Source organism: Dromiciops gliroides, chromosome 1 (assembly GCF_019393635.1).
Source record: "Dromiciops gliroides isolate mDroGli1 chromosome 1, mDroGli1.pri, whole genome shotgun sequence".
NCBI classification, from domain to species: domain Eukaryota; kingdom Metazoa; phylum Chordata; class Mammalia; order Microbiotheria; family Microbiotheriidae; genus Dromiciops; species Dromiciops gliroides.
In genome coordinates this window covers 173,485,362-173,501,765 of record NC_057861.1, presented here as the reverse complement: position 1 = coordinate 173,501,765, position 16,404 = coordinate 173,485,362, and the positions used below count along the sequence as shown (strand labels likewise).

General features: G+C 36.6%; 1 protein-coding gene across 1 annotated transcript in view; it reads left to right on the top strand.

The window, feature by feature from the left end:
• LOC122746889 (androgen dependent TFPI regulating protein) overlaps positions 1-16,404 on the top strand; it is a 134,912-nt gene that overhangs the window by 101,993 nt on the left and 16,515 nt on the right. The window contains 2 exon segments of the mRNA XM_043992964.1: positions 7,133-7,179; positions 9,035-9,154. Coding sequence (XP_043848899.1) covers positions 7,133-7,179; positions 9,035-9,154 — 167 coding nt within the window.

Sequence of the window (16,404 nt, the reverse complement as noted above, 5' to 3'; positions counted from 1 at the left end):
TTTTCTCTAGGTAATTTATATTTTCCATTTTATGAAACACTAGGATGTTAAGTTTGTGATTCTATTATAAGTTCTTTTGTTTCTGATTATCCCTTGTCTAGATTTTGATGACTGCTGCTTTATAATATAGTTTGAGGTCCAGAAGCACTACTCCCCTTTTGTTCCTACTTCTTTTTATCATTTCCTTTGACATTCTAGATATTTTGGTTTTCTGAATGAATTTTATTATTATTATTTTATTAAGTTCTATAAAGTATCCCCTGGTAATTTGGCATAACATTAAAAGTGTAAATTAATTTTGTAGTATTCTCATTTTTATTATCTTGGCACAGCCTCACCATGAGGACTGAATATTCCCTCAGCTAATTTAAGCTTTCTTTCTTTATTTAAGAAGCACTTTGTAATTGAATATACAGGTCTTTGTGTGTTTTGGTAGGCAGATATAGTTTATATATTTTGTAGTTATTTGGAATGGAAGTTTATTTCTATCATTGCTTCTTGTGTTATGTTATTGTAACATAGAAATGATGTTGATTTTTGAGGATGTATTCTGTAGCTTGCAAGTTTACTAAAGCTGTAATTGTTTCATTTAGCATCTCTGCTGATTCCCTAGTATTTTCCTAATATACCATCATAGCATCAGCAAATAGGAATAATTTTATTTCCTACTTACCTATCTTTATGCCTTTAATTTCTTTCTCTTGTCTTATTGCTATAGTTAGCATTTTGAGAACTATATAAAATAATTCTGGGGAGAGTAGGCATCCTGCTTCATTTCTGTATTTCACTGAAAAAGGTTCTAGTATATCCTTAATGCACTTGATGTTTCCTTTTGGGTTTTTTTCTCTTTATTTTTTTCTCTTTTATTTAGAATTTTACTGTTCTCCAATTACATGTAAAAACGATTTTAACATCCATTTTTAAAACTTTGTACGCCAAATTCTCTTTCTTCCTCCCTCTCCCCCCCTCCCCAAGAAGGCAAGCTATTCAATATAAGTTATGCATGTGTAGTCATACAAAACATTTCCATATTAGTCAGGTTGTGAAAGAAAACAGACCAAAAAACTCAAGAAAAATAAACTAAAAAAAAAATGCTTCAATCTATTCAGATGCTAGAAGTTCCTTCTCTGGAGAAGGATTGCATTTTTTATCATAAGTCCTTCCGAATTGTCCTGGATCATTGTGTTCCTGAGAATAACAAAGTCATTCATGGCTGATCATCTTACAGTATTGCTGCTACTTTGTATGCAGTACATTTCACTTTGCATCAGCTCATTTAAGTCTTTCCAAGTTTTTCTGAGGGCATCCTGCTCATCATTTCTTATAGCACAGAAGTGTTCCATCATAATCACATCCCACAGTTTGTTCAGCCATTCCCCAATTGATGGGCATCCCTCAATTTTGAATTCTTAGCACCAGAAAAGAGTTGCCATAAATATTTTTGTACACATAGGTCCTTTAACTTTTTGTTTTCTATCTCTTTTTGGACACTGACCTAGTAGTGGTATTACTAGGTCAAAGAGTAAACATGATTTCATAGCCCTTTGGCTATATCCAAATTGCTGTACAGAATATTTGAATCAGTTTACAACTCCACCAACAGTACATTAATGTCTTGTTTTCCCAATCCCCTACAATACTTGTCATTTTCCTCTGATATCCTATTATCTAATTCAATAGGTATGAGGTAGTACCCCATAATTGTTTTGACTTGCATCTTTCTAATCATTAGTGAGTTAGAGCATTTTTTCATATGACTATAGATAGCTTTGATTATTTAATCTGAAAACAATTCAGTTTGATCATTTATCAACTGGGGAATGGCTCTTATTTTAATAAATTTGACTCAGTTATCTATGTGTTTGAGAAATGAGTCCTTTATCAGACAAACTTGCTTCAAAACTTGCTTCATTTTTCAGTTATTATTGTTAACTGTATCTCTCTCCATCCTATTTGCTCCCCATGATATTTATTTTATTCTCTATCTTTTTTCACCATGCCCCTCCTCAAAAGTGTCTTGCTTCTGACTTCCCCCTATCCCAATTTACGCTCCCTTCTATCACATATCTCTATCACCTTCCCCTCCTACTTTCCTGCAGGTTAAGATAGATTTCTATACCCAATTGAGTGTATATGTTATTCCCTCTTTGAGCCAATTCTGATGAGAGTAAGGTTCACTCACTTCCCTGCTCCTCCCCCATCTTCCTCTCCAATGTATAAGCTTTTTCTTGCTTCTTTTATGTGAGATAATTTACCCCATCCACCTCTTCCTTTCCCTTTCTCCCAGTACATTCCTCTCATCTATCAATTTTTATTTTTTAAAGATATCATCCTTTCATATTCAACTCAGACCTTTGCCTTCTGTCTAAATATACTCCATCCAGCTGCCCTAATAATGAGAAAGTTCTTATGATTAACAAGTATCATCTTCCCAGGTAGGAATGTAAACAGTTTAACCTTTTAATATCGCTTATGATTTCCTTTTATTGTTTAACTTTTTATTCTTCTCTTGAGTCTTGTATTTGAACATTAAACTTTCTATTCAGCTCAGGTCTTTTCATCAAGAATACCTGAAAGTTGTCTCTTTCACTGGATTCCCATTTTTCCCCCTGAAGGATTATACTCAGTTTTGCTGGGTAGGTTGTAATATCAGGTCCTTTACCCTCTGGAATACTATATTCCAAGCCCTCTGATACTTTACTGTAGAAGCTGTGAAATCTTGTGTTACCCTGACTGTGGCTCCACAATACTTGAATTGTTTCTTTTTGGCTGTTTGCAATATTTTCTCCTTGACCTGGGAGCTCTGGAATTTGGCTATAAGATTCCTGGAGTTTTCATTTTGAGATCTCTTTCAGGAGGTTATTGGTGGACTCTTCAATTTCTATTTTACCTTCTAGTTCTAACATATCAGGGTAACTTTCCCTGACAATTTCTTGGGAAATGATGTCTAAGATCTTTTTTTGATCATGATTTTCAGGTAGTCCAATAGTTTTCAAATTATCTCTCTTGGATCTATTTTCCAGGTCAGTTATTTTTCCAGTCAGATATTTTACATTGCCTTCTATTTTTTTCATTCTTTTGGTTTTGTTTTATTGTTTCTTGATTTCTCATGAAGTCATTAGCTTCCATTTGCTCAATCCTGTTTTTTCAAGGAGTTATTTTCTTCAGAGAGCTTTTCTGCCTCCTTTTCCATTTGGCCAGTTTGGCTTTTTAAGGAATTCTTTTCCTCATTGGCTTTTTGTACCACTTTTACCATCTGGCCTAGTCTATTTTTTAAGGTGTTATTTTCTTCAGTATTTTTTTTTTTTGTATGTCTCCTTTGCCAAGCTGTTGACTTTTTTTTTTCATGATTTTTCTTGCATCATTCTCATTTTTCTTTTCATTTTTTCCTCGACCTCTCTTACTTTATTTTCAAAGTCCCTTTTGAGTACATCTATGGCCTGAGACAGATTCATATTTTTCTTAGAAGCTTTAGATGTAGGAGCTTTGATTTTGTTATCTTCTTCTGAGGGTGTATTTTGATATTCCTTGTCACCATAGAAACTTTCTGTTTTCTGTTTGCTCATTTTCCTATACTATTTTTTTTTACTTTTAACTCTTTGTTAAAGTGGGGCACTGCTTCCAGGGTGGAAGGAACACTGTTCCAAGCTTTAGGGGGTTTGTGTAGCTTTTTTCAGAGATAATTCTAGGAATTTGTAAATTTTTAATTCTTCCAAGGTGATTTAAGGAGAGGTATGTTTACTACTCTACTGGTCTGTGCTCTGGGCTTCAAGCAACCACAGGGCTGCTTTTCTGTCTGCAACTATGAACAGAGGCCTGCTCCACTGTGGCTGCAAACTCTGATGTGCTTGTGCTCCTCCCTGGCCTGGACTGCCACCCAAGACTGTGACTTGGATCTGAGTATGGATAAAACAACAGAGTCCTGCCTTGGTGCTAGCAAAGAGGCCCCTGTGATCTCCTTCTGGCCAACTGTTCAACCCCCTTACCATCTGTGGGCTAAGCATTCCAGAAGCAGTTGTTTCTGATGCTGATTCAGAGGCTCTGGAAGCTTGCTCCTGGTTTACTGGGGCTGGGGCTGGGGCTATAATGATAGGGCCTGTGCTGGACTTCACTCCACTCTCACCCTGATATGAGAGACCTTTCTTGCTAAACTTCTAAGGTGTCTTTGTCTGGAAAATTATTTCACTCTGTCCTTTTGTGGGTTCTTCTGCTCTAGGAATTGTCTTCCATAAGACTTTCATTCTTTCAAGGTATTTGAAAGGGTATTAGGGAGAGCTCAGGCAAGTCACTGTCTTTCCTCTGCCATCTTCTGCTTTTCCTTTTAGGTAGATGCTTTTTATGATTTTTAAAAAAATGATTCTTCTATGCCTATACTTTGTAGGGCTTTTGGCATAAAAAAGTATTATACTTTGTCAAACATTTTTCTGCATCTATTGAGATGATCATATGATTTGGAATGGTTTGGTTTTTAATATGACTAATTATAGTAATTGTTCTCCTGATTTTGAACTATCCTTGCATCCCTGGTATAAATCCCAATTGCTCATAATGAGTGATTTCTTAAGTAAATTGTTATAGTCTGCTTGACAGGATTTTGTTTACAATTTTGAGCCAATGTTCATTAATGATTTTTGCCTATAGATTTCTTTCTATGTTTTATCTTTCCCTAGTTTAGCTCTTGGGACTATATTTGTCTCATAAAATGATTCTGGTATGACTTCTCAGTTTTTGAGAATAATTTGTGAACTATGAGTAGTAACTATTCTCTAAAATTTGATAGAATTTTCCTTTGACTCCATCAGGACCAGGGGTTTGTTGTTTTATTTTTCTTCTTTAGAGAAAGATCTATTTCTTTTTCTGAAAACAGGTTATTTAATATTCCTGTGTCCTTCTGATAGTTTGGTTCTTTTATTTTTGATGGTATGCCTCGATTTCTTTTGGTTTTTTTTCAGGTTTATTAGAATATAACTGTTCATAATATGGTCTGATTATTCTTTTAATTTCTTATGGCTTTGTTTTATTTTACCATGTTTATTTGCTATTTTGCTGATTTTATTTTTTTGCTCTCTTTTAAAAAATCAGATTATCTATGGGTTTAATCAATTTTATTGATCTTTTCAAAACACTAGCTTTTAATTTATCAATTCTATGTTTTAATTTTAAATTTATCTATTTCCCTCTAATTTTAATATCACCCCTTTTGTGCATATTTTAGATTTGTTTTATGCTTTCTAAAGGATATGATTTCCACCTCCAAAATGCCCACATTTGCTATATCACAGAACTTTTAATATGTTGTTTCATCATTATCATTATCCTTTCCATTGTTATTAATTTCTTCTGTGATATGTTCTCTGATCCACTCATTATTTAGGATTTTATTGTCAAGTCTCCATTTAGATCTATATCTTTTGTTTGTTGTCTCAGAACCAATTATTGTTTTATTGTGTTATAGTCTGTGAAGGATGTGTTGACTCTATCTGCCTTTTCACATTCCTTTGCATTATCTCCGTGCTATTATACATGGGCAATTTTTGTAAAATTTTCATGACATATTTAAAAATATTTATATTCTTTTACTGTCCTATTTAGAGGATGCCATGAGTCCTTTGACTTTAGCTTCTCTAGCAATTTGTTTAGTTACATATTTTCCCTTTTGTTTATCTATTCATTAGCCTTATCTAAAACTGAGAGAGGGATAGTAATCTCCTATCACTACTGTATTATTCTCTATGTCTACTTGTAGCTCAGATTATATTTCCTTTATCAATTTGGATGCTATGGAATTTTGCACATAAAATATTATTGGTTTGATTGTTCTGTGGTTCCAGTCAGCCTAATATAATTTCTTTATCTTTTTTAATGATCCCTTTTGCTTTGTCAGATATTATGATTACAACTCCTTCTTTTGCTGGGGCGGGGGGCAGATTTACTTGATGAATAATAAATTTTTGTCCATCCCCTCAGTTTTATTTTGTCTTTGCCTTTTAAATGTGTTTCTTGTAAGCAAGAGATTGTAGAATCTTGTTTTAGTTTTTTTTAAATCCAAGCTGTCACTCTTTTATTTTATTGGATTGTTTAAATCATTTTAAAGTTCTGAGTGTTAGGTTATCCATTTTACTGTAATATTGGGGTATTTTTAAGTTATCATTTTTCCCTCTTCTGCTGTAAACAGTGCCATGTTCCTTCAATTAATTTATCTTAATCTTTTTAAAAGTGGCCTTGTTCCCTCTGGATCAATTATTCTCAGCCCTGTTTCCTTCCTCTTATTTGTTACCTCTTTCCCTTTGAAGTATTGCATATTAAATTATTTTTCTCTGATTATATAGTTCTTTCTTCCCCCTTCCCCCTTTTCTTCTCAGTTAGACAAATAGATTTCCCTTTCCTCTCCTCCCTTTCCACTAGTTCATTAGTTTTAAAATTTTCTTTTTTTTGCACCTCTTTTAAAAAAGTATTTCTCTCTCTCTTCATTATCCATCCTCTCTTTCAGTCTAATCTAGACCCTCTCCCCTCCATTCTCTAATTTGTGACTTCTATGATTATCAAGTTTCTTTCATTTCTCTGTATTGTTCATGCAATCAAGACTTCTAAGGTATTCATTCTAGTTAATCCCCTCTAGTCAATTGACTTGTAGAGTTTACCTCATGGATCCTTCTTAGTCCATTCAATCATGCAATTAATCTCACCTTACTCCCAGAACAATGATAATTACTGCCAGCATCAGAGAGGATACTGCCCCATGTTGGGACCTCATCCCTAATGTTGCAGCCTACCAGTGATCTATTTATTGTTGCTGTTCAGTTGTTTTGGTTGTGTTCAACTCTTCATGACCCCCTTTTGGGTTTTCTTGGTAAAGATAATGGAGTGATTTGTGATTTCCTTCTCTAGCTCATTTCACAGATGAGGAACTGAGGGAAACAGGGTTAAGTAACTTTCCCAGGGGTCACACTGCTACAGTGCTTAAAGCTATATTGAAATTCATGTAGATGAGTCTTCCTGTTTCTAATCCCAGAGCTCTATTCATTGTGCCACCCCAACTTCCCCAGTGGTCTATATCTCCCCTTGGTTACCTTCCCCTTTGCTATTTGTTTCAAAATCTCCTTCATGGGTCCATGCTCTCCCATTCTCCCAGGTGCCAGTTTCTCCCAGGAGTTCCAACTCCCCCTCTCCCAAGGTCGGGTGAGCAGATTTTTAAGCACCTAGACCACACCCAAAACTAGATTCTCATCCCCTTTTACAGACAATCTCTATCCATAGGAGCATTCATCAATGGAACTCCCTTTCACCAAGTTCTCCTTCTTTCTCCCTCTTCTCTTCACCCATTCCTTTATAGGCCCTTCTTTTTCTGAGTCCATAGGGGTCCCCGTCACCTCATTGCTCGGCTTTGATTTGACATCAGGCATTTCACTCTATCCCCCTGCTCTCATCCCTCCCTTTTGTGTACTTTCCCATGTCATGAGGGTACACAATGGATAGATAGGTAGGTAGATAGATGGATGGATGGATGGATGGATGGATGGATGGATGGATGGATTTATTTGTAGTCAAAGTGTTGCCAGGTTCTTTCCATAAAGCCCTAGATCTACTTGTTTATTGTTATATCCATAGGGATTTTGTCTTCACTCTAGTCTTCTTGTGTACATTTAGAAAGAAGTTTCTTACAGGTCTCTCTGCTGTCCTTCCGTGTTGCTGTCCTTGGCTGCTGCAGTTATTCATTCCTCTTACATTACTTTTGTTTGGGGTGTTCAAGAAGCAAATAATTTCTTCAGTTCTGTATTTTTTTCATTTTAACAATATTTAAAATGTCTCTTATCAACTTCCATCTTTTTTCTGTATGCTTAAATTCAGATTTTCAGAGTACATCACCCTGGGCTATATCCTAAACTATAATGCTCTTCAGAACACATTATTCCATCCCCTCCTACATTTTATGGTAGGTGAAGAATAGTATTGCTTACTTTGAACATCCTTTCTATCTCTGGCAGAACTTGTTTCTAAATTGAATTATTAAATTTAATCATTATGTGTCTTGGAATTTGAAGCCTTAAGGTTTTGTTTTATTTTGTTTTGTTTTTCTTGAGCTGATCTGTGAATTCTTTCAATTGGCATTTCATTTTCTAATGTTCAGAAATTCTGGGTAGTTCTATTATTTCCTTTATTGTGGTGGTGTTTTTTTCCTGTTGTGTTCTTCTGGGAGACCTTAAATTGTCATTACACATCCTGTCTTTGATATCACTATGTTTTGCTTGTATAGTGAGCATATATTCATTTAAAGTTACTGTTTTTTCTTTTCTTCTTCTAGATTGTCCTTCTCTTCTATATATTTACATTCCCAATCTTTTGTTTCTTTAGTGAGACTTGTCATCACAGATTCCAATTTTCCATTCTGCCCATTATTTTTGTTGTGTAAGCCATAAATTCTGCTCTCATAAATTTGATTTCTCTTTTGAAAAACTCAGGAACAGCATGTTGAAGTTCCATGATCTCTGTTTCATACAGTGTTGTCATGTTCCTTTGTCTTGTAGTACTTATTCATAGCTGCCTGAACTTATTTATGATATCTGTAAGCCATACTTTATTCTGTTGTTAATCTTTTCCCTGTTGACTTATCTGCTTATGTTCAAGGTCTTTGAGTTTTCTTCTTCCTGAGATCTTTGCTATTTTCAGTCCCCCCCCCCATATTTACCTATTCAGTTTCTTATTCCTTTCCCTCTTATAGTGGTTTCCTCAGGCCTTGGATCTCAAAGCACCTCAGCCTGTTCCCATAATGGGAAATTTGTGGTTCACCAACTTAGGTATCTGCTCCATGTGGCTTTTGGCTGGTCAAAACTGGCCCTCACTGGATACTATGCTTTATCCCTTAAGCTTAGCATAGAGCTGCAAAGCTCTCCCCATACCCAGTGTCTTGTCCTACTCCCACTTCTAGAGGGGTCACAGGCAGGTCATTGGCTACACCAATGCTTCTAGGTAGTCTGCCCCAGCACTAGCAGTTTGAAGGTTGGCAATGCTGATGCTATGGGGTTGTGGCCCCTAGCAGGCTTTTGCTCCTAAAGGGTTGCTGCCTGCTCTGCTGGCTATCATTCTCTACCACAGCAAACTTCTGAAGCCTGGAGCTGGGGTGTCCACTGCCATAGAAGATGGAGGAGAAACCAAAGTATGGAGTTGGGTTTTGTTACAAGCCCTGATGCATGTGTCGAATTCTTGAATCTACTACTCTATCCTTGCTATCTATATTATGGGAGACTGGGAAAGGTTATTGAATGAGCTGAGAGTCAGTGTAACTTCATGATTTCGGGCTTTTTTTAACTTTCTTTTGGGTTCTGGATGTCCTAGACTATAGAGACTGCAGTGGTTGTTCTATTTTTGGTGCATAATTTATGTTTGTGGAAAAGTTTGAAAAGTCATAGGGAACAGAGAAAATTCTAGTGCTCCACCTTTTTGCTCCTATGACCCAGAAGTCCCCTAGATGAATTTTAACAGTGGGGAATTATTTGGGGTTTTTTGTCCCCTACAACTATGGGAACATAAGATTTTGGATTGTTGTATCCCTAACCAAGGGTTTTCCCCTGGGAAATCAGAACTTAATAATAGCTAACATTTATAGAGCACATTAAGACTTATAAAGTGCTTGAAACTATTCTCTCATTTATTCCTCACAATAACCTCGGGAGGTAATTACTCTCATCATCATTGTACAGATGAATAAACTAAGGCTAAAGGAGGTTAAGGTGCCCTGCTCCTCAGCTATTAAGTCTATGAGGGAGGATTTCAACTTAGATTACTTTCTCCAGTGTTCATTCTCTTTGACCTCTCTGCAGCTGTTGACACTGTTGATCACTCTTTTCTCCTTGAAACTCTCTCCTGGTTCTCCTCCTACCTATCTGACCCCTCCTTTTCTGACTCTTTTGCTGGATCTTCACCAGAGCCACACCCTCTAACCCTAGGTGTCCCTCAGGGTTCTATCCTGGGTTCTCTTCTCCCTCCATATTTCTTCACTTGGCAATCTAATCAGGTCCCATGGATTTAATTACCATCTATGCTGATTCTCAAATCTACCCATCCTGCTCCAATCTTGCTGTTGACCTTTAATCTTTTATCTTCAACTGCCTTTAAGACATTTAAAACTAGATACACAGTAGATATCTTAAACTCCATCATTTCAAAAATAGAACTGTTTTTCCTTTTCCTAACCCTTCCCCCTCCCCCTACCTTCCCTATCCCTGTAGTGGGCAACATCATCCTCTGAGTCCCTCAGGCTTTCAACATAGGAGTCATCTTAGATTCCTCATTATCTTTTACCTTCTATATCCAAGATGTTGGCAAGGCTTGTTGATTTCCCCTTTGCAATATTTCCTGAATATGCCCCCTTCTCTCCTCTGACACTGCCACCGCTTGAGTGTTGACCCTCATCACCTCATGCCAAGACTAATGCAATAGCTTGCTGGTGGGGTAGCCTGTCTCAAGTTTCTCCCTCCTTCAATTCCATCCTCAATTTGAACACTAAAGTGATTTTCCTAAAACTCAGATCTAATGATGTCACACACACACACACCACTCTTCCCCTACTCAATAAATACAAATGACTTTCTATTGCCTCCTTAAGCAAATACAAAATGTTGTCTGGCATTCAAAACTCTTCTTAATCTATCCCTCTCCAATGTGGTAAAATAATGGAATTTTGATGTCAGCAGGGGAACCACTCTCTAATCCAGCTTGAAGGACCTCCCTTTTGGGGTAGGGAGAGTAAAAGTAGAAAGGAATGCTTGCTGAGGGGAGCCTGTCTTTCCCATCAGTGAACTTCCAGGGAGTGAACTAGAGAGGGGTTTTCCTGTCAGTTTCTCCTGTGGGCTTTTCCTGTTGGCACTGGCCACATAGCTGTTTCCTACTGAAACTATGGATCCCAGGTGGTGAGTTAATAAAACAAATCTGGCTCTTTGAATTAGCTGAGCTGGAAGCAAGTTTGGGGATTGTATAGTCCTTTGCTAGAGTTAGGGAGCTTATCCATTTTTCTTTTTCTCTATTCCCTTGTCCTTGACTTTATTAATTTCACCTTTGCTGTGTGTTTTATTCCCATTAATAAAACGTGATTTGCTTGTGGAAAAGAGGCTGTTAAGCTCCTTTCTTATTGGCCTGGGAGAAATAACTATAAAAGGCAGTTCAGAGGGGAGGAAACTTTGGACCTAGAGGTCCCTTATTATTTTCTGAACCCCAATATTACAGCAAGCCACCCAATTGACTCTTCCCATATTAAATTTGCCCCTAAACCCAACTTTCCAGTTTTCTTTCACCTTACTCTCTTAACATATTTTCTTGGCCTACTAACTGTTCCACAAGCAAGACATTCCATATCTTAGCTCTAGACATTCTCTCTGGCTGTTTCCTATGCCTAAAATGCTCTCCCTCCTTGATTCTACTATGACTACCCTGACTTCTTTTAAGTCCCAATTGAAATCTCACTTTCTACAGAAAGTGTTCCCCAACTCCTTTAATTGTAGTGCCTTTTCTCTGCTAATTATATTTTATTTATTCCCTAAATGGCTGGCTTCGCATTTATATGTTTTGCATGTTATCTCTCCCATTATATAGTAAGCTTCTTAAAGACAAGGACTGCCTTTTACCTCCTCTTTTATCTCTAGTGCTTAGCACAGTGCCCAGCACACAGTAGGCACTTAATAAATGTTTATTGGTTGATTGACTACAAGAAAGGTAAAAGTTCCTCAACCTTCATGTAACCATACAGGTTTACAAAACATCAAATATAGGGAAGACTTTATTTGACTCAACAGGAAATATGACTTACAAAAGACTGGCACCCAAACTCATGAATAGACAAAACTTTTCTTCCTTTTCAGTGGGCTTTTAACTTCCTGAGGGACTTATGAGAGGCTCACAGATGTCTAGTTTTCCCCTCCAGTGAACTGAGTCTTTTTTAAACTATATTTTTATTTATATAAAAAACACATTTCCCAATTACATGCAGAAATTTTAAACTTTCATTTTTAAAAAAATTTGAGTTCCAAATTCTCTCCCTCCCACCCTTCCCCCCATTGAGAAGGTAAACAATATGATATCAATTTTACAAGCTAAATCATGCAAAGTGTATTTCCATATTAGCTATGTTGCAAAAGAAAACAGAAAAGAAAAAGAAAGTAGAAAAGGCATGATTTAATTTGTACTCAGTGTTCATCAATCCTTTCTTTGCAGATGGATATAATTTTTCATCATGGATCATTTGCAATTGTCTTGGATCATTGCCTTGATTGAAGTAGCCAAGTCTCTCACAGTTGATCATCATTACATTTTGCTGTTACTATGAAAAATGTTCTCCTGGTTGTGCTCACTTTGCTCTGCATCAGTTTATATAGGTCTTCCCATATTTTTGAAACCATCCCCCACATCATTGCTTTTAGAATAATAGTATTCCATCATGATCATATACCACAACTTGTTCAGCCATCCCCCAATTGATGGGCATCCCCTCAGTTCCAATTCTTTGCCACCAAAAAAAGAGCTGCTGTAAATATTTTTGTGCAAATAGGTCCTTTTACCTTTTTTATCTCTTTGGGATGCAGACCTATTAGAGGTATTTCTGGGTCAAAGGGTATGCACAGGTTTATAGACTTTTGGGTATAGTTCCAGATTGTTCTCCAGAATAATTGGACTAGTTCAAAACCCCACCAATAGTGAATTAATGTCCCAATTCCAGCATTTTGCCATTTTCCTTTTCTGTCATGTTAGTCTATCTAGTAGATGTGAGGTGGTCTTTCAGAGTTGTTTTAATTTGCATTTCTCTACGTAATAGGGATTTAGAGAATTTTGTCATGTGACTATTGTTAGCTTTGATTTTATCTTCTGAAAACTGCCTGTTGACTATCTATCAACTAGAGAATGGCTCTTATTTTTATAAACTTGGTTCAATTCTCTATATATCAGTAAACTGTGTATGACCCTTTAAAAATCTGTTCATTTCAATTCTGGTTATTTAGGTGACCTTTTAAAAAAGCCTGGTCCAGGTATAGACGGGTGCTCTGAAACTGGCCATGAATAAGTCATCTTGTAGTGGATAGAGTGGTGGGCTTGAAGTCAGTAAGACTCATTTTTGTGAGTTCAAACTTTGCCTCAGACACTTACCAGTTGTGCAATCCTGGACAAGTCACTCAACCCTCCTCATCTATAAAATGAGCTAGAGAAAGAAATGGCAAACCACTCCAGTATCTTTGCCAAGAAAACTCCACATGGGATCATGAAGAGTGGAACATAATTGAAATAATTGAACAACAACAATAACAACAATAATTAAATTGTCAAAAGGTCGATGGATACCACGGACAAGGAGAGGTCAAGAAGATATAATTAGTGCTCAGACTATATAGCAAATGTGGTATTAAAAGGTCTATTTGTAGCTAAGTACTAGAAAGGACCTTAGAAATGAGTTAATCTAGTCCTCTACTTGTATAGAGAAGGAAACTGAGTCCTAGTGAGGTTAATTGACTTTCAAAGCCTCATAGTCAACAAGTGGCAGGGCCAATATCTGAACTCAGGTCTTCTGACTCCAGACCTGGGAATCTTTTCACTGCATCATATTTTCAGTGCCAGAATCAAATCCTTAAATGTTGTTAACTTTGATAAATCTACCTTTGGGTACATCAACTAAATAATGGTTTAGAAGTGCTGCTTGGGGTTTTAACTAGATTTTAGAGAGGAATGAGGTGGTTGGGAAATTTTAGTAGCTCCCTCTCTACTCCAACCCTTTACCTCTACCTCTACCTCCCAGGGTAAACAGAATAGCACTAAGAATCATAGAATTTGGAGCTGGAAGAGACTCAAATGGTCATCTAGTCCAACACACACCTAAATGACTTCTCCATTACAATGTACCCAACAAGTAGTCATCCAGATGCTGCTTGAAGACCTCCAATGAAGAAGAATCCTGCACTGAACAAGGTAGCTGATTCTATTTCTGAACAGATGAAATTCTTAGGAAATTCTTCCTGATAGCAAGAGTAAATTTGAAATTTCCACTCATTGCTCCTGTGTGTTCTTCTCTGGCCACACAGAACAAATATAATCCCTTTGAAAGTTTTTAAATACCCAATGATAGTTACTATGTTTCCCCTTCTCCAGACTAATCTTCTGCAGTTACCTCAACTGTTCATCATATAGTACAATTTCCAGGTTCTTTATCACTGTGTTTGACCTCTTCTGGATGCTTGGAAGCTTATCAATGTCTCTCTTAAGTTGTGTCACCCACAAATGAACAGAATACTGCAGATTTGTCTGACCAGGGCATTATGCAAAGGGATTACCACCTGTATTCCTGGAAGCTATGGCTCTCTTTAAGGCAAGCCAAGATCATATTGGCTTTTAAAAAAAAATCGTTATTACCACAGCCCTTGACCTTGCAGTCCACTAACATCCCCAGATCTTTTTCAGATGATCTTCCATCTACTCTGGACTCTTCCATCCTGTACTTGGGAAGTTGATTTTTTTAACCAAGTGTAATACCTTACATTTTTCCCTATTGAATTTCATCTTAGATTTATACTAATGTTCTAGCTTCCCAATACCTTTTGGACCCTGACTCTGTCATGAAATATGTTATCAAAGTATATTAGCTTCCCCTATCAGCTTTGTGTCAACTACAAATTTATTGTGTGCCTTCTTTTTATTTGATAAACCAGCAGGACTTAAGGTTTTTTTTTGTGATAGCTGAGAGCAATCCTTCCCACATCATGACAGTTAGGGGCATGATGACCTCCATTATCTGGAAAATCCATGTAAAAATTTTTGGCCCTTCCTTTATACCAGAGAAGAAGTTTGAATAATTATGGTATTAAGAAGTAAAATATGTTGATATTATACGATGCTATACATATATTGGATACATTTCTGAGTTTCTGTGTCATCTGTTGGCTTTCATGTGTCATTTGCAGCTTCCACAAAACTCCCTCCCATTTAATTTCTTGTGCTGACCAAACCATGCTGTAGAAAATGGAAGGGATAACTGTATTCAGAGAAGTCCATTCCAGTTAGTAGGATTCAATGCCACTTCCAATCAAAGAAAAAACTAATAGTAATTCTCCTTTACTTTTCTGAAGAACTGTGGTAAAATGCTATAGGTAATTTTATAGTATATAACTGAAAACGTTCACCATAAAAAAGTTAGAGCTGTGTTCACATCTCTTTGGGCTGCAAAGAGGTCATTTTTTCCCCCACATTAGGGGAAGTACAAGAACTTTAGACTAATTTTGAATATAATGAAGAAAGTCAGTCAAACCCACACACATCACACCCACATACCACTTTGTTCTATAGAAACAGAAATACAAAAATGTCATCTTCCACCAAATCCACACACATGTGTGAAAATATAAGGTGTCTCATGTAAAAATGAGCGTGTGGGAAAGTTCAGGCTAGAAAATGCATTTTCAAGGAGAGAATGCTAAGTCCCTAAAAATATGTACGTGAAATTTAATTGTGTTTCCAAGTTGTTTCTTGTAAAATGTAACTGGAAGGCATCACAAAATAAGACAATATAATGATTTAATTGCCATTACATCAAATGGTTTGAGTCATAGAATTCCTGAGTTTGAAGAGATCAGAGGAGCCATGTATGCCCAATCAGACCTGAACTTTCCATACTTTTCTTTTCTTTTCTTTTCTTTTCTTTTCTTTTCTTTTTTTTTTTTAGTGAGGCAATTGGGGTTAAGTGACTTGCCCAGGGTTAAGTGTCTGAGGCCGGATTTGAACTAAGGTACTCCTGACTCCAGGGCTGGGGCTCTATCCACTACGCCCCCTCCACACATTTCTGAAAGCTAAGGACCACTAGTTCATTCATTACCTCTGGTGGCATCCCATTCAATTCTGGCATAATTAGTTAATTTTTTAGAATAACTTCTTTTATCAAGACTAAATATTCTTCTCTGCACTTTCTACACATTGTTAGTGGTTTGGACTTCCTGGGTCAAGTAGAAAAAATATAATCCCTCTTATACCTGACGGCTATTTTTGAAATTTTTGAAGGTAGCTCTCATTCTCTTCCTAAGTCTTCTTTTTTTTCCCTAAGCTAAATATTCCCTGTTCCTTTAATTCTTCCTCATAAGGCATGGGCTCAAGGCCCTTAACCATCTTAACAATGAAGGCAGTACCATATGAGAACAATTCTTTCAAAACTGAGGATTTGAGAATGAAAATTACTTCTAGAATCAAAATTCCAAATAACAGTAAATTCAAAAGAAAAATAACCAACTTCACACCAAGAATCTAATCCTAACTGTGTTCAATGGTGGACTATAAGCGTTTAGGCTCCTGGGGAAGATTCCTAGTAGCCTTCACCACACTTAAATGTGAAAGCATATAAAGGGTCATTTGAAAATTGGAAGTGAAAAAGTATAGTGAAATATA